Source organism: Mchenga conophoros, linkage group LG10 (assembly GCF_057382185.1).
Source record: "Mchenga conophoros isolate Kocher_MC1m ecotype Shallow Benthic linkage group LG10, M_conophoros_male_GT1.1, whole genome shotgun sequence".
Taxonomy (NCBI): Eukaryota; Metazoa; Chordata; class Actinopteri; order Cichliformes; family Cichlidae; genus Mchenga; species Mchenga conophoros.
In genome coordinates, this window is record NC_140535.1 from 26,736,311 (window position 1) to 26,759,124 (window position 22,814).

Genomic DNA, 22,814 nt, shown 5'->3' on the forward strand with positions numbered 1-22,814 from the left:
GCACTCGGAGCTTGTTTAGGGTTTTTTTCGGAGTAAAAAGAAGTTTTCTTCCCATGCACAACGGACGCTAATGTTTTTGTCACTTTTTATGGAATCAAACTCAAAGTAAGGTCAGTACTTCCACACTTTAAACGCTGCACGCTCATACTCTCTCCTGCACTGATATATGATCCATTGTTGATCTGCAGACAGCTGTTGTCACGAACGTCGCACTCGCTTACATCACTGTCATGAGACATTCTTGCAAACAAATCACGGTTTTAGTAACGCAGTAATGCAGCGTTCCTATGGGAAAGTAACGGTAATCTAATTACCGTTTTTGCAATAGTAATCCCTTACTTTACTCATTACTTGAAAAAAGTAATCCGATTACAGTAACGCGTTACAAGTAACGCGTTACTGCCCATCTCTGCTGTAGACCATTGTCAATCAATCTCGTGCCGTGTCTCCTGTGTGGTGCAGAATGCGGTCAGCTTGTCGAATTTACATAAATCTTCGATCGCTAGCAGTGTGAGTCTAAAGTGCTGTACGGCATGTTTGTAAGTTTTCTCCCCAACAAACACAACAATGTCGATGAAACGACGTCACCTGCGGTGGCTTTGGTTTCATTCTGTAATACTGCACTTATTTTTCTTCAAGGTTTGAACTTTGAGTGTTTAAACAAGAGAGAAAAGTGTGAAAATGTTTATGCCTGTCTGAGAAAAGTGTCTGAAGTATGTAGTGAGGGGTTTTACAGCCTTAAAACATCTATAAAAATTGTAAAAATTTTTTAAAAAAAATCAAGTTGGCTACTTCGCAGATTTCACTTATCCTGTATTCCACGAGTGGTTTCTAGAGGTTTCTGCCAGTCACCAGCATAAAATTGGTCATAAACAGGTGGCTGCAATAAAAAACTTCTTTGCTTTGATTGCTAGCAGGTTGCCTCTCCTATAATTTGCATGGCAGTGCATTTTAGAATGTGTTGGCAACTTTTATGCCGAAGGCAAATGTTCTCTGTTTCCGGTTTGTAATTCAGTTTGTAATGAAGTTTTACTAGAGCTCTGAGAGTAAAATGAGTTATCGCAGACAAGTAGGTGTTTGTCATTGTCGTGCAAACTGTGGTTGTCTGCAGCAATCAGTCGACTTAGCAACCAGAGCAATCATGATGACTGACCCATTCCACCCAGCGTCAGCCAGCAACATCTAGCAATCGCTTGCAACCAGTTGGGGTAATGCACATTTTTGTCTGTTTTCCATTCTCTTCTTGGTTTTTAGAATTTTCCATTAAGTGTTAGTACCTGGGACCAGGTACTTTTTTAATAGCTACTCGACCGGGGTTGTAAGTGAGCTAAGTCGAGCCGAAAATGTGACGGCACCTCGCTATAACGACCCTATAAGCCCTAGTGTTTGTAGGCTTCTAATTGGCCAACGCTTCTAAATGGTTAGAGTTAACAAGCTCCTGTTGCTTTGTCATCCTCTTGGCAGCACTTAATTTTTTTGGGCATTTTCACGTCAATCGAGATGGAGGTATACATTTTAAAAAACCCCACCTGTGTGGATGTACTCTCAATGATGATCATGGTTGCTGTTCACAACTTAATCAGTTAGATCTTCTTATGTCTTTCCTTTAGCTTATCCAGAGTTCTTTATATTGAATAGTATAAAGATAACTTATGGCTTCCTACCTAGAAAACATTTTATTGGCTTATTTCTGTATGATCCAAACATTAACTCTTCCTCGCATTGATTCTAGGAATCTCTTTTTTATACTGTCTTATATGTAATTTTTTGCAGCCCTAACAGAAAAACTTTGCATTAAAAGCAGGTATAATGTTTTGGTTGTGACAAACAGATATATTACACCATGTAGGAGGTGGAGAGCGAGTAGCTATGACATAAAGAGAGAGAGAGGGGTGAAAAGAGACTATAATGAAGCCACATTTTGCATTCATGAGCTCCTACTTAAAATGGTAATTTTCAGTCTCCTCATTTTTAAAAATGTTCTCTCCATCTTTGGTGCTCAGCGCTCATTATGGTGGCGTTTCTACACTGCACCTCTCAAAGATCAGCTGTCAGTCACGCAGTGTGGGCAGCTCTGTAACATCATCTTCTTGGTGTTTCTATTGAAAAAAGTTGGAATAGTTCTTCATACTGTTTTTCCTCTCTTTTAATCCCTCAAGTAAACTTTTTTTTGGGGGGAAGAAAAGTTGGTTTCAGTACATTTATGTATTTTGGCTATTAATATTTATGGCCTATTCTGTCTTCTCCTGCGATTCGCTGCTACTTGATTTTTATATACCACAGGGGTGATTAATGTTTCATTTAATGGGGTCATCTGATGTGATTTGATAACAGTTTTATGAAGCATCTGCGTTTAAAAGAGGAAAGGCGTTTGAAGCCTATGCAAGAGCACTGAGACAATCAGGCTCTTAAAATAAGGGTATTTTTTAAAAGAGTGAAGATCGCGTTACATGATTTGTGCTTGTGTTTTAATGAGTGTGTGTATGTGTATGCGGTACACTAGCTGATTGCTATGAAACCCTCACAGGAGTGAGTCATCTCTTAAAGGTCAATGTGCAAATGATGTTTGTGTATTTGAGGCGATGATTGATTTCATTGACATGAATATGACATGAAGGTGACTCACTGTTCCCAAGGATCACAGTTTCTGTGTATATACATATATATTTGTGTGTGTGTGTGTGTGTGTGTGTGTGTGTGTGGGAGATGAGGTTACATTATTTATTTCACATAAATATAACAAAGATGGGATCACTCTGTGTGTGTTTTTCTGTTTAATATGACTCACTTTCCCAAAACAACACTGTCAGAAATCAGGAAGGTGTGTGTGCTTATATCACTGATTTATTTATTGGTATTTATTTAAGGTAGACCTTACAGTAACGCATACAGAGAGAAATCCAACAATCAAATTACCCCCCCTGAGCAAACACTGGCGACAGTGGGAAAGAAAAACTCCCCTTTAACAGGAAGAAACCTCAGTTTAAACAACAATCCCATATTGAGTAACTGACACCAGGGCTGTTTGATATAACGATATATATCGGATGACGATATGAAAACGTCTATCGTTTCATTTTACGCTATGGTTTGTTTCATGGTGTTGCAAAATAAACTGTTTACGGCAATATTTTTTCATCGTTTTGTTGGCCACTGTAGAATTTCTTAAAGTTATCTCTTTCTCTTATATTTAATATAACCGCACTACACAAGCGACTGTCGCATGGCTCCGCCGTCCGCTTGTTTATTTTCCATATAAACCTTTCACAATAAAGCTGAAGACCCTGTTGAGATTTTTCAAAATAAACCGAATCATGTGAAATGGTATGCAAAGTGTTTACGTACGAGAAGCTAAAAAGAGCCGTCAGGTGCTACAAAATAAACCTCACAACTCAACACTCGACTCTAGGTACACACTTCACGCTAGTCGAGTCGCCAGAGATTCACAGAATTTACAGAAAATGTAACATTTTTGTGATATATATCGTTGTCGTTGTCTTATATCGGGGACAAGAGATTTTGGTCATATCGCAGAGCCCTAACTGACACAATAAACTCAGCAGGACAGTCTTTAGAAAGGTCAGACCATCGATCATTTTAACATAGACTTCTGTAGAACATAAAGGCTTTTTACAACCACGGGTAATGACCCCTGGTGGTCATTAAAAGCAGTGCAGGTTTACCTTGACTTGACTTTTCAGACCTGTAAGTTGCGTCTTTCTTTTATACTGTGTACAGTCTGATGCCTGATTGTTATTGTTGTGTTCTTTGTCTGCTGTTGTTTAATGGTCGCTTGCAAATAGTTTGCATGATGCCACCTTCCTTAAATATTTTTATGCAACTATTTGAGTTGCATAAAAATATTTATTTATATATATTTTTTAAAATATCTTCATGACTATTAAAATAATCAAACCTAATTACCGTCCTTAGTAGTATTCACATTAGTATTTTGGCTTACTCACTGCTTCGAAGTCGCTGTTCCGACTACATAAGGTTGCTTTTTTCAGATAAAGGAAGTTATCAAACATTGCGCACATATTGGCCAATTTAGCATCTAAAACGCTTTAAAACGACAACTGCTCGGTGTGACACTGTTTGTGTATTAACGGACTGCATGACACTTATTTCTGCTGCCCCCGAGTGGTCAGAAAGTCGATTATTGCAGACGCTACCACAGATATAAATATTGCAACAGCGCTGTTGAAAACTTTGCAAAGATGCACAGGCATTTTTGTCGCTGAGTTAACCCTTTCTTGCACGCACACACACGCATCCTCCAGCACCACATGATGGGGTTTGCCCCTGGATCCTTGAGTCGGTAACCCTGTGGAAGTTGGATGCTGACCTGATTGTCCTGCTCCAGTTTGCATGCAGATATGAGACTGTGTTTTAGAGTTGGGGATTTGTAGGGGTTGGCCAAGGACAAGGGGGTGTTGGCACAACACACCATCTCTCTCTGTTTCTCTTCCACTCTGTCTCTCTCTCCCTCTCTCTCTCTCTCTCTCTCTCACAGCCACACAGAGTCTGGTGTGAAAATAAGGGAAGAAAGAGAGGGATTACAGGGAAGAAAAGGGAATAGCCAGTTTTCTCAGCCGTACTGTGACAGTGAGGTATTTCAAGAATGAGAGATTATTTCAAACGCACACAGACCCAGTGTGTACACACTGGGAAGTGATTGTTTGCATCTGACAAGAATGCTATGTCTGGATAAGTGGTTTAATCTTGTATTCAGACCCTTATCAAGTTTTTGTACATATACAGAATGGCTGCAGGTGTTTGGGGATTTTTATTTTTTGTTCCCAAACTTTAAAACGTCGTCGTCTGTGATGCGATACTGTATCTATACTGTCTGGATATTCTCTGCTGTGATATACTTTCATGTAACATGCTAACATTCATGTAACACATTCAAACTAGAACTTTAAGTCTTGACTTTAAGTGAACTGAACTCAGTCGATTCCTTCTCATTTTCCTTTGCTTTGACCTGTATTTTATTACTGCCTCTTTTTCCAGCTATAGTGAACATTTCTCCCCTTTTTTCTTGCCACTCCTGATTAGCACCATTATGCTTTTACCCTGCCCTGATCACTTTCTTGAGTATTGATTAATATAATATTGTCACTCTCTTTTCTTTTCATGCCCCCCACTCTCAAAGTTGATTAATGAATTGTTCCGACAATAACAGAGTGTGGCTTTCGTTTCTAAAACTCTCAGTCTAGAAGGTCTCACTCGGTTGCTAAGGTTTGATGAATGGATTTGAAACTTATTGGTTTATCTGTAAACATCTTTTTTTTTTAAAGATGCATTGTTATTGTATAGGGTGTTATGTTTTTTTTTTAAAAAACACACACAGTCTTTTCCTATATAAGCAAGTATTTTGAGTGCCTAAACCTAACCAGCAAGTTTAAAGCAAAAGTGAAAAAGCAGTGAAACCAGTTCAAAATACACAGCTCCCAAACCAGTGCCTCCTAAATAAAGATGTCTCTTCAACATCAGTGTTTGACTCCATGGGATGAAAATAGTAAAACATGTCTAGTTAATAACAATCAGCCTGTTGAATGTCCATTTTCTCTCACACCTTCCAGTTCGTGACTGTTTGCCTCCATCATTTCACTCTCTGCAAATTACCTGGCCCTCAAACGATCCCACGAAGTTCCAATAAGTTCCTGCAAAGCCAGCATAGGCTTTGATTTATCGACTTGCTGACACATCACAGATTAGGACCCATTTCATTTTGCCATCAGTGTAGTTAATTGTTTTTCTGCAGTATGATTTAGTGCCAGAGCTCATTTTCCTTGAAGCTCAGTAAGCATAAATAGTGTCAAATAGCGTTGAATTCCTTCTCGTCACAAAAAATGCACCCATGAGGGCTGGAATTTTAATTATGGCTCTCATTTTTAAGCAGGGTGTCTTGTTTTGAAGAGGTGAAGGTTTTGGTCACTCCTGCCAGCAGAAGTGACAGGTGTCGCTGGCAAATTTAATCATCTGGAGCTAATTAGCAGAATTTTCTTTTCAGAGTTTGCTAAAATACATGAATTTCTCTCTGACAGGTAGTGTGGTGTAAAACTAAAGTGGCAGATGGAGAACGTTAAGGCGAAGCTTAGTTAAATCTTATTATATAACAGCAGACTTTCTTTCTTTCTTTCTTTCAGCTCATTTTTAGCATACGGATCCATGCCCTCCCCCCTTCCCTTTTCCCCTGTTTAGTCTTCTATGTTTCCATCCTCATTTAGAATGGCTTCCTGCTCTTCCTGAGTGATCTATCAGGAGTTGAGGTCTGTTTAAACTAGACATGTCCTGTGTGGGGCAGAGAGTCAGACAGAGAATTAAGCCCAGCCACTGTCACTTTACTCACACTGGAAATATTTTCTGTAAACACCATCCACTTCATCCCTCCTTGAGAAGAGATTATTATTGGCATTTCGTGTAAAGGAGGAAAGTGAGATTTACACAGCGGTGAGAAACATGGGAGTTGGGAGATAGAAGAAGGCTCGGCTGACTTTTTACAACCCAGTGTATCAGTGAAACTGTACAGCTCTTTCTGCACCTGTTGCATGACAGTTTCACTCGCTTACTGATTAGGAACACCTTTCTTTACAGGTAAGCTTTTAATATAAAATACTGGCTTTGGTACAAGAGGATTCCCCTAAGCTTCCTGCTATTTCTATGTGTATGATAAAGATCAAAAGGCCACCAGGAAGACGCATTATTCTCCCTTTAGACACAATTCAAGTGACCTGCCAAACATTTAGCATGAGAAAGTGAAATGAGATCTAGCATAGACATAACATGATTTTTTCCAGTAAGGCTGCCAAAATCTTGGTATATTTCACTGAGGCAAAAGCGTAAGAATCGTTCGCATCAGTAATTTGACCCAGTTCACTTTTTCTTTTCACTTTTGCACAACCAATCATGTAAAACTCCCGTCCTCGCTGTCCAAGCTCGCATAACATCCTATTCAGCGGTGTTACGCCGCAAAATATACTTTTACAGTTCCCACTCCTCGGGTCCCCAGAGGCACATCCCGTGTAGCAGAGGAACGGCAGTCCCGCTCAGGGGCTTCAAGCTGAAGAGAGGGATTTAAGGGGAGGTGGAGGGTGTTTGATTTGCATTGTTTTAGGATTCAGAGCCCCCAACGCGTGGAGTTCCTTCTGAATATTTCATTGCACACACGATTAAGATCAAAGCCAAGTCATGTGTTGTGTTGTTATGACTCCGAGGAGGAAAGGTTTAAATTCTCTCCCTCCGTTGCTTTTCTCAGTAGAGCTTCTCAAACGCAAACAGAAGTGTTTCCAAAGAAAACAGAAGAAAAAGGGTTAAGAAATTAAAACAACTGCATCTTATAGAATAAAGATTTTATTGGCTTTGGCTTAAAATGTATTTACTGATTGTCTTCTTTTATCTTTCTAAAATTTTCCTAATAGTTCTCAGGTCAGATGTGTATGCTTCTTTAATTCCTTCTAATGGGGAAGAAAATAAATATGTAAAGTACTTTGTCATGATCTCAATATTGTCACAAAAATATACATCCAAAGAAAAACAGCGTCAAAAGTGGAAAATAGACTCTCCGATCACTTTAGATGCACCTGCAGCTGATTTTAAGCACAAATATTAAATCATTCAGTCACACGACAGCAACTCAATGCATTCAGGCATGTAGACGTGGGCAAGGTGACCTGCTGAAGTTCGATCCGAACATAAGAATAAGGAAGAAGGGCGATTTAACTGACTTGCATGGTGTTTGGTGCCAAATTGTCTGGTTTCAGTATTTCAGAAATTGCTGATCTACTGGGATTCTCCCACACAACCATCTCTTGGGTTTACAGAGAATGGTCATTAAAAGAGAAAATGTCAAGTGAGCACCGGTTTTCTCTGTGAAAATGTCCTGTTAAGGGCAGAGGTGATAGGACAGCAACAGTAACTCAAATAACCACTCACTACAATGACGGTATGAAGGAGAGCATCTCTGCTGTATAAAGAACAGCACAATGAACCGTGAAGGAGATAGACTATAGCAGCAGGAGACCACACAGTAAACTCAGGCTCCAATTCACCCAGGGCTCACCAAAATCTGAACAGTAGAAAAAGCATGGCTCCATCCTGCCTTTTATCAGTGGTTGAGGACACAACAGCCTGGTATTGAGCATCCCGTTATGATCAGTGTACTATGGCTGATTTCAACAGAATATGTCGCAAAGCTCAGGTAGTCTCAAGCATTCTGGTTTCTTGAACCATGACATTGACTTCGCTGTAGTCAAATGATCTGCACAGTCATCAGATCCCAATACAGTTGAGTACCTTTGGAGGACGATCTGATATCCTCGTGTTGGTGTTGTTCCCACATCATCATAATAAATGTTGTTCCAGGTTCAACATTGCAAGTGACCAATCACATTGTTGTGACGTCCCCCTTTTGTGCCTTTGAAAATACCGCCTTAAAAAAATCTACTTCACTTGCGAGAAGAGAAACCGCTTCTGTCCGCCGATCCAGGAACTTGAAGTCTTTGAATTTCAGGATACTTTTCTTTAATAAACCGTAAGCATTATACATATTGTCCTTACAGAGGCGGTTTCTCTTCTCGCAAGTGAAGTAGATTTTTTGAAGGCGTTTGTTTTTTTCGAGGTCGCGGATGACATCAGGAGAAGGTGATTGGTCACTTGCAATGTTGAACCTGGAACAACATTATTTATGATGACGAGGGAACAACACCAACACGAGGATATCAGATCATCCACCTTTGAATGTGGTGGAATGGGAGATTCACCTCATGGACGCGCAGCTCAAAAATCTGCAGAGACTGTGATGCTGTCATGTCAACACGGACCAAAATCTCCAAAGCCTTGTTGAATCTATGCTGTTAAGGCAAACGGGGATGGTGGGTGTATTTTAGTGCAGAAATCAACCTGAATAGCGACACACTTTTTACACATGAGAAATGCTCGCCTCACTTCATGTTAACAAAGCTATAAAAAGGTAGTACCGTTGTTGAAATTTGATGAGCCAGCCTTTGTGACTTTGAAATAAATCTAATATTTAAAAAAATAATTTCTCCAGTTTGCACTTAACCATAAAAGGGCAGAAAATCTATTTACAGCTTTCCTGGAAACTATAATTGTCTTCAGTATTGACGGATGACTGTGCATTTTATCTCCACCTCCTCTGATTTGATAAAACCTGGACAAAGGGAGAAGTTGTGCACCTACTTTTGTTTACCTACGTTGTGTAACTGAGTGAGTGTGCATGAATGATGTCCATGTGATTGTAGGATACACGATACTTATCAAAGGAGGAACACATTTACTCCTGATAAGCATCACGTGGTATGACTGGATGTTATTGTGAGGTAATCTTTTCCCTTCGTGTTGTTTCTTTCCATCTCATTTAACTTACATCTAAGCCAGAGTATATCGTTAAGAGAGTAAAATGAATTGGGAAATGGTTCCTAACTACTTTACAAGATGAATCAGTATGTCTCTTGTATGTTTGTTCTAGCTCTTTCTGGACTGATTAATGCGAAAAACTCAATCTATTTTCACAGATTGATGTTGGTACCGGCCGGGCGATTGACATCTAACTTTTCAGCTATTTTACGGATATAACTGGTGTGAAAATTTTGAATTTTCATCTCTGTTTTTGTTCTTTTATCATTTTCATGTTTCACTAGAAGCCAAACAAACACCATTCCAGTCATAAAACAAAATGTAATAAAGTCCATATTAAAATAAACAACATGAAGAGTATCATAAAATCCAATAGCACTGGGCTGATAACATCCCAGCATATTACACCGCTGATGGGTTATTACATTATGGACTGGGTATTCAGCTTTTGCTGGATTATACTGAAAAATTTTTCTTAGTACTGTTCATCCTATTAACCAGAATCACCTGTGCTATCTGCAGAGAAATACTTCCCATCAAAGGAAGGATTTTCTCCTGCTTAAAATAAAAATTACCCATGTGCTATATGTAGGAATCATTTTAAAGGATTTATGTTTTCAGTAAGATCCAGTGGGATACGGGGAGGAGTAAGGAGTAGTGAACTAACACAATTTTGGTTCTGGGCCTTTTCTTACAGCATTTGCTGTTAAAGCCAAGTGTCTATAGAATGACACCAGCCTTATCCTTTAATAATGAAACAACACCAGCCTCCATTGTAATAAGACACTTGTTGCTTTTAAAGTTACATAACGGAAACAGCCAGCCCAGAGTCCCCATTATGGAACCTATTCTCCCTCTGTGTGTGTTTGTGCATCTCTTTTCTCCCCTTTGCCACTTAACTGGCCAGGCCTGTTTGTCCAGTGTCAGATATCAGCCTGAAAGCAGGCCAAAACAGGGTCTGATTTCCTGCTGTTTTGTCTTCGTATATAAATATATTCGAATTCAGCTTTGCTTTCTACCTGATACTTGGATGATGGAGGAAGATCAGTGAACCACAGCTGCAAGAATGTTACTGACTTTCAGTGGAAAGTATATAACTCCTTTCCACTGAATGTAATTCCATTACTTTTTTCAAGTAACGAGTAAAGCAAGGGGATTAATTAGATTACCGTCACTTTCCACTAAGCATGCAGCGGTACTGCGTTACTAAACCGTGATTTTGTTTGTGAGAGTGTCTCATGACAATGACGACAATGACGTACGAGCGTGTGGCGTCCGTGTAGATCAACAATGGATAATATGGAGTGTGGGACAGCGTGCAACCATGTAGCGTTTAAAGCTTGTAATTACTGACATCACTTTGAGTTTGATTCTGTAAAAAGTGACAAAACCATTAGTGTCTGCTGTTCACTCTGCGTGGGAAGCAACACGCATAAAGTTAAAAGATTAAAACTAATAAAACAAGTTTCAAAATGAGACTTTTTTATTTGATTAAATTTTATATGATGGATTATGCAGAAAAAGTAGAACTGGTCTGAAAAGATAATAAATAAAGTAAAGAATGACTTTTTTAATAAAGTCAAATTCCAAATAACGCTGGATCTCGTTCTGCTGTTCTGATCTAAACATGCCAAACAGAAATTAAAGACAACATGTTAACCAGCAGCTGTTTCAATGCTGCTTCTCTGTACTGCTAAAATTCTGGTTTTGAAATACTAATAATAATAATCAGAGTACACACAAGTAGGGATGGGTATCGTTTAGGTTTTATCTGATACCGGTGCCAAATCGGTACTTTTGAAACGGTGCCGGTGCTTAAACGGTGCTCGAACCGGTGCTTAAAGAATGGAGAACACAAACTTTGTCCAAAAACCTCTCATGTTCAGCTGTTTTTTTTTGTAAAAAGATAACAATGTGTGCCTTTTCTGCAGCTATGTGGCATATATGGCATCACTCTTGGCTGGAAGCAGTGCTTAATCAATGGAAAAAACACAAACTTTGTCCAAAAACCTCTCATGTTTAACTGTTTCCCACTTTTTCTTTGGTCATTTTAGCCTTTTTGGCCAGGGTGAAGGGAGTATCTGCCATCAAACAAGAAGACAGCTGCATGTAGCTATGATGATGTTTGCTAGTTCACCTTACATGCATTAATGTAATAACGTGGTGAGCCTACTCAACGTAAATTACACACGAACAACATGAAGCTACTCACGCAGAGAAGAACGGCTGCTGCTGCATCATCATCCTCATCATTTCTGCTACACTGGCAGGGCTAGGGGCCAGGACTCTATTCTTCGGGTTTTTGGGGGATGTTGCTCCGGGTCCGATAACTGGCAACCCACCCGACGTGCACGGTGTGAGGTCTCGCAGCAAGCTATCAAATACGGCGCATTTCTCGGCTTTTAAAAAAACCGCTATGCGTCGCCAGCTGTTTAATCGGATTCTTGGTGTTACCTCCTTTGACAGTATCACAGTATCAGCTTAAAGCACTTGTTGCAGGCTGCTGAGTTTGCATATTTTGCTGTGAAGTACAGCCAGACTTTTGACCGCTTCGCCTTGGACATTTTTAATCTGTAGCTCTGCTCTAACTGAACGTACGTACCTGGCCCCGCCTACTATCCTCGGAAACGTAAAATGATTGGCTAGAAGTGTATCACAGCTCAGGAAAAAAAAGCACCGAAATAAAGCACCGAAATGTGCGCTGCTTTTCGGTCTGGTTACTACCGTTTATGTCAGAACCGGTGCCATCATGGCACCGGACACCGGTACCCATCCCTACACACAAGTTAACAATGACTGTGCTGTGTTCTGGGCTACTTTGACTTGGATGACTCAAAAACAGATTAGACCTGTGTTACAAGAAAGTTGGGGTAAATGTTGTGTAGACAGTATATATTGAGACTAGGGAAAACAAAATTATTGCAGTCTTGTTGCTTTTGAAATAGTTGCCTTGAAGATGGGGACCAGGACGGCGCTCCCCATCCTGCAGTCAGTTGGAGTCTTCTAATGATCAAGACTGTGATAAAACGGCAATAAGACAGTGATAACTCAGATTAAGTGTCAGAAATTGCTAATCTGTTACTTTCTACATACACAGCTATAGAAATGTAACAGAAACGCACATAAACTGCTTATGTTCAGAGTGAGAACATCACAGTTTTGAACACTAATCCAGAAATTCCTCCACAAATAGTGACATAGTTGCTGCAGGATGCCGACTTAACTGGAAAATGACATAGTTGCTCAGCAACCTTGCTTCTGTATAATAATACAACCAGAAAGCAACCAGTTGAGTCGAGCCTTTTATTGCAGAAAGCTCATTGGATGAGATGACTGTATACACCAGATTAAAAACTTATTCTGGTCTGTTCATAACATTTATCTTAAAAGCTTTTTTGCTTTTACATCGTCGGTTTGTGTTATTTTCACGTTTAACTGAGCTGGCAACTCCCGTGAAACGTGATTCTGGTGAAGACAGCGGATTTAAATTGTGGCAGCTGTTTTGTGATCACGACGGCACCAGTGGTGGCGGTGATAATGAGGAGGATAATGATGATGACGAAGATGAGGAAGATGATCTCAGCGCTGTTTGATGTGACAGTAGTAATGGAGGAGGCTGGTAATAAGTAAGCGGTGCGATAATGAGCCGTTGAAGGCCGGGAGCAACACCGAGAGCTAAAGGTTGTTTGTTGTTTGTTGCTGTGATCGTGACGCACTTCACCTTTTCACGCAAAGGTCTCGACTTCAGTGGCAAGCGAGTGAATAAAAGGGTGTGTGTTTGTTACTATGCTAAACACAGAGATGTTTTGGAGAAATCGTGGTGTGCGTGTGTGTGATCTACTGTAAATGCTGTCTTGTTTTTTTTCGCCTATTATTCGGGTGTGGTCACTGCCTTCGTGATGGCGGGTATGCGATTTTTTTGTGTCTTTTCACGTGTTTGTTAGTTCTTGCAGCGTCCCAATGCTTTATGTGGGCCTGCGTGTGTTTATTAGTCTTTATTGGTTCCCAGTGGGTTGAGCAGAGTTCCTGACCCCATTTCCTGCTGTTGTTGACAGACAGACATTTGGTCCCCAGGCTCCAGAGACTAGACAGTGCCTGGAGGAGCGTTGTGTCACTGCTGGCCACAACTGCTTGATTTGTCATTGGGTCTTTTGGGTCTTTGTTTTTTTTTAATCCGTCATACTGTGATTCAGTACTTGTGGACAATGAGGTCAGGACCTGTCTGTAAGGACTTCCTCGTAATTCATGTTGGTATAATGAGCCACTTTCCTCACAGAGCACATGGAGTTTTAAAAAAAATTCACAGATCTGTGAATTTCACAAGGACTTCAAAGTCACCGAATACAGTGTAACACTAAAAGAGAGTAGAGGATAGCGCATGGATAACAAACCAAACTTGAATTTTGGCAGTTATCCGATTCTGTGTGACAACCAGTGACATCGACACAACATGTGACATTTGCTTCAGAGGATATTCTTGGATACTAGAGTTATTGTTGCTTCCAGGCCGCACAAATAAAACTCTCTGCATGCATCTTCGTTTTGGTTGCAGGTCGCTGCCGGAGTCGACAGGTGGTCTGTCCAACAACGGGCAGGAGAGGGAAGGTGATACTCGGCCTCCTCCCACCCAGCTCTACAGCTGCTATGACCTGGATGACCTGGATGTTGCCTGGCTACAGATAGTCAACCAAGAGTTCAGACAGATGGGTAAGCACTGCATTATTGATAATAATAGCCTGAAAACACTGAGGAAAATCTCACTTAACCTGTGTAAATGTAGGGCCGTTCCACTCCGCTTGCGTAGCGTCAGAAGACTTTCCAAAGGCTGTAAACACGGTTGTAAAGGATGAAGCGCTGGAAATGATGTGTTTTGACTTGTTTTTCGTCTGAGTGTTGACCTCTATGAAGTGACTCACCCCGATGTGTCATAAATGATGTGTTTTCACTTCATGGGAGTTGTTAGCTGGGTAGTGTGTGAATTTCATTCCCCCTGTAGGGCTGAAGCTAAATATCAGAGATTCTACCCAGGGTTTTATAAGCTTGACAGGAAAGCATGGGAGCGACTCTTTAGTTTGTTTTAAAGAGATATTATTACTTAATTATTTTTGTTGATTTATTACTACATTCAGTTCATTTGGAAAGCTCTCCTGAGGAATGAGACTGGCAACTGGTGTTTTTAAGTAAAGAATTAATCAGCTAAAGAGGTGCCTTAGCATTTTCTTTTCATTTCACAGGTAGGTCTGTGTTTTTTCTTTTCCATTACCACCCATTTATAGTCTCAGAACCTTTATCTTATAGGTTCCAGCAAACACCAGCCTTTCCTTTCATTTCTTTTTTAAATTGAAAAATCACTCTATTAAAAAAAATACAGAAAAAGCCTTAAAATGAGGTTTTCTGAAACTTGCAGATGCTGTGAATATGTTGTAGTGTTGCTGTGTGGCCTCTTTTCTTTCTTTTTTCTCCATTCTCATTATTCCTTCCCTTTCGCTTCCTTTTTTCCTGACACTCTCCTCTCTGCTTTTCTACATCCCCCATTTTGCCATGGTGACAACTGCTGACCCCGAGCATCTCTCTCATCTCCGCCACTTTACTCAATATCTGATTGGCTCTTTTCAGATAAAGCATAATAATTGTGTCTATAAATCCCCGCTGGGGTTTCAGGCTTTATTTCTGCTGCACATTCACTTTAAATCAAACTCGGACGTGCATGCGCATACACACGCGTACTGGCAGAAGCTTCTCATAACCTTCAACGCTAAACAAAACAAACAGACGGCTGATTGGTTCTGCTGGGTGAGGCTGCCGAATCATGATGGGATTATTCAGCGTTTTCTGTCTCAGTGCTGCACATCCTATTTAGATTTATCTGTGTATTTTTGTTTGTGTTCACAATATGCTCTTGGAGACCAAATGTTGATCCTGGACATGCTGCAATCGCTGATTATTTCAGGACTTTTGTTCGATGGTGTTGCATTATTCAGCTTTAGGGTTGTCAAAATTGGCAAAAAGTCTCAAATATACATTTAAAGACCTGGACGGGTACGGCCAATTCAGACACCGCACACTGTTACTGAATTATTCAAGGCCCAAATTGAACTCCTGCAGGCTCAGGTTGCACAATGTACCACTGCATAACTTCCCACTAAGCACACAAACTACTAAAAACTACTAAAGAAGAGTAACAAAGCAAAGAAACTTGGTAAATGTTAAGCCCTAACACTGTTTGCTTTCAGCTGGTAGCTGATTCTACAATATTAGCTTCTCTTCTTTGGCTCCATGTTAAATCAAGAATTGAATATAAAATCCTTCCCTCTACATACAAAGACTTGTATAATCAGACTCCGTCACATGGTACCTCTTGGTACCAGATTATACCAGTAGAGCACTTTCTTAATCATTCAATCATTCATGGCAAGGCAAGGCAAGTTTATTTGTATAGCACAATTCAACAACAAGGTGATTCAAAGTGCTTCATGTAGCACACCCTTCAGTTTCCAGCACCAGTTTGGGTTCAGAACACAAACACGATCTCTAATTTCAAATTAGGCTTAAAACTTTACTTTTTTTCTTAAACTTATAATCACTGCTGGATGAGGTGACCCTGAATCAGGCGCATCATATTGCGCCATCGGCCCTTCTGGCCAACACCAGTAGGCGGTAGGTGAAGTGTCTTGCCCAAGGACACAACGACCGAGACTGTCCAAGCCGGAGCTCGAACCGGAAACCTTCCGATTACAAGGCGAACTCCCAACTCTTGAGCCACGATTGCCCCTTGATGTAAATCCAGGATCAACAGTCCAAGTGACCAGTCACATTGTTGTGATGCCACAGTTTTGCTACCTGGAAACACAATTACTCCTTAACCCCAGACACTTTTTAATTATTATTTCCAGAATAAACAAGGGTGGGTTTTAACCACATCGTAAAAAATATGGCATCACAGCAATGCGATTAATCAGATGCACCAACCTGTCATGGAATGTGGCCCCGCCCCTCCCTGGGCTCGGTTCTGCCGAAAGGTTCTTCCTGTTAAAAGGGAGTTCTTCTTCCCCACTGTTGCCAAGTGCTTGCTCATAGGGGCTTATCTGATGGGTGGGGTTTTCTTTCTTGTATGGTCGTTACCTTACAATCTAACAATCCTTGAAGCAACTGTGAATTGGCACCATATAAATAAAATTGAATTGAATTGATAGTTTTCAGTTATGTTTCCTAATCACACTAGGCTAAATCGTTCATTTTGTTCTCCTTCTCTGTCTCTTGTTCCCTATCCTTTGCTCGGTTTGCACAAACAGCAGCGTATCTTAAGTATGAAGCTGCACGAGATGCACCAGCCTGTGGTGACTTTGCCACACAGTACATGTGGTATTACAAGCGGATAACTTGGAGCCTAACAACTTTTCTTGTGAAAATCCAGCTTTGTGCCGCTGGGACACAGCCAGCTTGTGGCTTGTGCTTTTTGTTTTTTCCCCCCACAAAATCAAATATAATTTTTTTTTAACATTCAATGATATCATACGTGTTTACAATATTTGTTGGCAGCTGTGTTTTGCTGTAGGAAAATGTGTCTTCTTGGAGAAAACTGGGTCAATACAGCAGCTAAATACACATGAATTCTGATTATAAGGATGAGTAACTCTGGGTTACTGTAAGATCAGAGTGTTTAGCATTATGCTGCATTGAGTAGATTAATAGAAATACAATTAGAGAAGTGCATTAAGGCACAGTGTACATGAAAGTTTGAAAGCCAAAGCAGTCAGGCAGACTAGAAGAATCAAAGCATGAAGAAAAGGAAGTTGTGTTTTTTGTGTGTGTTTGTGTTAATTTCCGTTTTACTTTTAAGCACACACACAAATACTGCACATACACAAAAATGAAAGAATCCCTGCATGTGCTCACAGCTGCCACATGCAAACACGGAGACAACAGATAATGCGGTCTTAGGTATGTGTGCTTAGTTCATGATGTAAATGTCACGGCAGGTTAATATCTAACTCCGCTTCCCCTTTTCAGCGGCTTTAGAAGCAGCTTCTGAATCCACGACAACGATCACGTGTGTTCTTCTTCTTGTTCTTTCTTTGTTCATGTCGACGTTCCAGCTCGAGGCCCAATTCACGTGTTTTCTGCCTCAGCAGCAGATGTTGGCTATCATAATAAAGTCGATGTTATTTTCAGTACATTGCAGGGGTATGGTAGGTTAAACAGCAGCTCACCCTGTTGGCAAAAAGAACCTGAGCAGTAAATCATGCTGCTGCTTAGTTAATATTATTATTTGATTGGAAGAGAATGAATGACATAAATAAGATCCACAAATTGACCCACTCCAGTTATAAAAACCTCCCAACTGAGTGCAAAATCCTACAAATGAGTCAAAAAATAATGCAGAGCTACAGACTTGATAAAGTTTTATTTTGATTGCTGCATGCAGGACTCTAATGACACTGGCCTCTGATTAGCTGTATTAATCAGGAATCATCTGAAGGGCGTACCGCGTACTTTAGATGGACAAATTTGTGGCATTTGTTTTTTTGGAACAAGCTCGAATTTTACATCTCTCCTACAGGAGCTCAAACTGCCCCACTGACATCCTGAAATACGTACGAAAGCTGTCGTGATACAGCTTCAACCTAAGGCTCAAACCATGAAATTCTCGCTGCTACAGCTTTCTCGTTAGAATTGGATGAAACCAGAATCCCCGATTCTTCCTTTTCTTGCTTAGAAACATGAGCATCAGATCATCATCGCTCGATGTTGATTTCCACGACAAGTTTGCATCTGAACAACTCAAAAGTTTCTCTCGTTTTTTCACAACTCTCTCCGTGCGTATCAGTCTTTACTCTAAAGCAGCGATGCCAGACTCATTTTACATTGTGGGCCACACACAACCCACTTTGATCTTAAGTGAGAATCTCAATATTTAAGAAAAAGGTGGTAGAGAAATTCTGCTGTAGTTATTGAAAGACATCAGTCAGCACAACTCATTAAATGGAAAGAAATAAATCTGTAAAATTAGGGGAAAAGTTGCAGAGATGTATTTCATTATTTCCAATCCAATTTTTGAATTCATTTATTTATGTATTTTACTGTGGATACATTATAAAAAACATTTCTATAACAAATAGTGAAAAAATAGGAACTTTTCTTTCATTTAATGTTTTTAACTATTACTTTACTCTGCTCTCATTTGAATGGCTGTGGTGGAGGACTAACTGTGAAGTTTATTTAACACTGTTGAAAGTCCAAAATTCATGCATCCCATCTATTTTCCAAAGATGTCAAATGGGGCGCATTGGGGTGTCTGTTGGGCCGATCCCGGTCCCTGGATCTTAGGTTTGCAAAGGTTTCACATAACTTTAAAATGATGACCAGAGATTGTGCAGTCTGTGATTTAATCTGTGTGAACATCATGTACGGCCAGCATTCACACTGGTGTGTCGTTTAGAATATTTTTGTACGGTTTTTAAACTGTTATCGAAATAATCATTTGCATTTCAGGGGAAAAAAAAAAACAAAACCAAAAAAATTTTCACACTAGATTTAATGCCTTCCTGTTACCCATTTTGTATAATCACTGTAATCTTATCGCAGGTAATGAGATAATAATATTCTGCATCTGTTCGCCACGATCCTGGAAACCAGACTGTTTGCTTTCCTGGTATCTTAAACGTTTTATTTTTCATGAGGAAGAAGGCTTGCGTTTGCCAGTTAGATCAGTCTTCATCAACAATTAACCAGCCTTAGAGCAAGGCATTACTTTGAGATGCAAATGGAGCAGGGATACTGATGCTAATGTCGACACATTTTGGCACAGTGAGCTAAGCTGAGGGCAACAAAGGCTTAATGGCACTTTTTAATTTATTTTTTGGTTGCTTTTCTTCAAATTTTGGCTTTGGTAGCTAATGGGCCTGCAGAGCACATGTGATATTTCTCTTCTTACTCTGGTTAGCAGTCGACTCCAGCTGACACTCTCTCGGCTAATTTTCAGCACGCTTCGCCCTGAGCCGCCCTGAAGAAACAGAAAGTGACCTTGTGAGATAAACACGCAAATGAAGGCTGTGTGTGTTTCAAATTAGTGTTATGCAAAGCATTTAGGCCCAAAATAACTTGAAATCTGTAAATTGGCTTGCTTGTTTTGAACTTCATATGAGCAGCTTCTCGTTTCTGTTATCCTTGTCGATAAAAGGAACTCAAAGAAACCAGTGAGTGTTGACCTTGGAACTCTACTCTTAGCTTTAATTGTTTTGTACAGGCTTAGTATTTTCTTAAATACTCATCCATTCTCCCAGAGGCCGTGCTTGAGTCTTCAAGCTTTCAAAGAAAACAATATGTGTAAAACAAAAAACAGCTTAGCACCAGACAAAATATAATCCTCTAATCACCAAGAATTCCCTGCCTCACAAGAGATGGATGATTAGTTTCTGTCTGGTTCAGTTTTCGTCTGTACGACAAATGCAAACTAATCTTTTTTGTTTTTTACTTTGTTTTCTCACCGCCAGGCTTACCGGAGCTCGATGAGCTCACCATGGAGTGCGTTCTGGTGGAGCTGGAGAGTGTGTGCCAGGAGAAGATGCAGCAGGCCATCGAGACAGAGGAAGGCCTGGGCATCGAGTACGATGAGGACGTGGTCTGCGACGTCTGCCGCTCACCGGAGGGAGAGGACGGCAACGAGATGGTTTTCTGTGACAAGTGCAATGTCTGTGTTCATCAGGTCAGCAATTATGGGCTCAAGTTCTTCACATTTTTTGTTTGTGCACACTTGTGGAGTTGTATGCACTGTATGCTCCTTGCGTTTGGAGTTTTTGTAGGTTTCTGCAGAATAAGAAGGCGACTGAGTACATGAACTGCACAAAGGTGCACATAGAGCAGTTCTTTCACAAATACTTCCCGTGACAGCCTGAAGCTGGAGGGGCTCTGCTGTGTTTGTCACACGGTGACAGAATATTAATTATTGTGTCGGCTCAGTTGGCACTAACACACTATCACTCCCTTCAGACTGCCCCTGCTTACCTGCTGTTATGACACAGAATGGAAGAAGTTTCCCACCACTGCAGAACTGATCTCATTTTAATCTGTCACCTCCAGTTCCTCTAATAAACGAGTCCTGGGCGACTAATTCAGTGTTATTTTCAGTTATGGTTTGTGGCCTCCGATGGTAATGAAAACAAGATAATCGTGTTAAAACAGTTACTGTGTTGCACTAACTGCCTTTCTTTTTTTCTTGCGTTACAAATTCAACTCTCACCTTTTATTTGACAGCTGTGTGTCGTGACCCCCAACTTAAAGCTCTGCAAAGTTCAGTCTGAGCCAAGATAATTCAAAGATTTGAAATTCCTGACAAAGTTTCCGTAGGTAAACCTCAGAAACCCACCTTAGCCTCTCGTTTGCAACAGCAGACCGCCTGTGGTGGAGGCTGCGGCCGCCCGGGACTGGCAGTTGACCTTGCGAGCCGCGCTCCAATGTCGAAAACAGCCTCAAGTCTGGGCTTTACTCCCAACCAGACGACCTTGTGTCCACCTCCGCCTCCACCTCAGCTGAATTTTATTTAAAATCGAAAGAAAAATCCAAGTTAAAAAAAATGTTTCCTTTAAGTTGCACGAGGATTTTATAATGAGTATTCAAGTTTAGGAAAAACATCCTGAGCTCAGTGCTTTTGATATTTCAAACAAAACCTGCTCGGTTTCCCACTATCAGACAAAAATTAGCAATCAGAATCTGGAGGTTAAGTCTCCTCTCATTTTTCAGAACTATAAAGAATTTTTTTCTGCATATGAAATCAAAAGCCAGACTGTGAAACAGGAGGAAATATGAATCATCTTAAATATAACGCATTTTTACTCCATTTCATAACAGCTTTGCGTGGCTGCTCTTACTGTTCATAAAGAAGCACAGCAATATATAAAATATCTCGGTTTTTCTCACCTTAGCATGTTTGAAAGCACGCTATTTCCATTCAAGTCCAATTCTTTTCTTTTTTTTTTTCAATTCCATTTTCTTTATATTGCACCAAATAACAGCAGTCGGCTCAAGGTGCTTAGACTGAAAGGTAAGGACGCTAGGAAGGAAAAACTTAACAGGAAGAAACCTCCAGCACAACCAGGCTCAGGGAGTTGCTGCCATCTTCTGCAACCGGTTGGGGGTGAGGGGAGGGGGGCAGGTTTTTGGCATAAGCGTATATTTCATCACCTCTTCCTTGCATGTGTGCCCTCATGCACATATTTCAAGAATGCGGGGCATAAATAACTTTTGGATCAAGTCATCAAAACATTACTCTTAGGAGCCTCTGGTGTTTTCCTAGTAGTATTTGTTGAGTAAAAATAGGTACGAGCCAAAAGTTGAGGTGTCATGGAAACAAATTGTAGCAGGCGGTGAAAGAAAAGGTTGCTCCCAGCAGTATTAAGTAATATTGCTTTTAGTGTGTAACCACACTAAAATATCACATCGTCTGTTCCTTCCCTGGTAAAGTGGTCTCCCCAACGCTCGGTAGGTGAAACACGGGCCATGCTTGCTGAGGTTCTTTGTTTGATCAATAAAATCATTTCATCAATAGAGTCCCTTAATTGCTTTTAACAAAGACTGAGACTTTCGTGTTTCATTTCCTTGAAGGTTGTTTGTTTTTTCTCTCTGTCTCTGTTGTTTTATCATCCTCTAAGTCTAATATGAATGTGTGTTCTGCCTTTTCAGTTATATGAAATATGATGTGTCCTTCCCTCGTGATGGTCTGGGATTTGGGGCGTCTAAATTTCATTTGAGGCTCAACTAAAGGAGTAATGCTTTGATATGATAGATCTGAGGTGATAGGGATAATGGTAGAAAAAGAGGCATTACGTATGCTTCGCTTGCCACAGTAGACCCTTTCTAACAATGAAGGAGTAAATAATGTCTGACAATAAAATAACACTTTGTTTCTAACCCTGGGGACTGGATCTTATCAGAAACATATAAGCATGCTGTTATGCTGGCATGAAAGACTTCCATGGCACCCCTCTGTGATAGCGGAAGGGGAATTGGGTGGAGCTCTGATCATACAAAACCCAGCTGTGCTTTAAAAAACAAAATAAAGTCTATGTGGCATTTCAGATGTGTTGGAAGCTCTTGCTGTTTTTACTAAAATAAAGAAATATTAAATGGAGATTTGTAATTGGAGCAGCAGTGGATAAAACCTTTCAGTTAATAAAACCTATATGAGAATACAGAAGTTGTTGCATTGAAACCAAATGTATGTTGGGGATTTTGACTTAAAAAGCAAGACGACTCGCAGGCTTCAGGGTGTAGCTGGTGAAAGTTATGCCAAGATTCCTGTTGGGAATCGCCCAATGTCTTCTACGGTTACTGTTGCAAGCAAGTACGTCATTAACACAGGAAGGCCATTCCCCATTTAAAGCAAGTTATTTAGGTTTTTAGTCTTTCCTAATGATTTTATTGTTGCTACTTCG

At 40.3% G+C, this 22,814-nt stretch overlaps 1 protein-coding gene across 2 annotated transcripts in view; it reads left to right on the forward strand.

Moving 5' to 3' along the window:
* Positions 1-22,814, forward strand: part of jade2 (jade family PHD finger 2) — a 231,785-nt gene that overhangs the window by 106,061 nt on the left and 102,910 nt on the right. For both annotated transcript variants that reach the window (XM_085289614.1, XM_085289613.1), the window contains exons 5-6: positions 13,937-14,091; positions 19,878-20,089. In XM_085289614.1, coding sequence (XP_085145740.1) covers positions 13,937-14,091; positions 19,878-20,089 — 367 coding nt within the window. The remainder of the gene's footprint in view (positions 1-13,936; positions 14,092-19,877; positions 20,090-22,814) is intronic.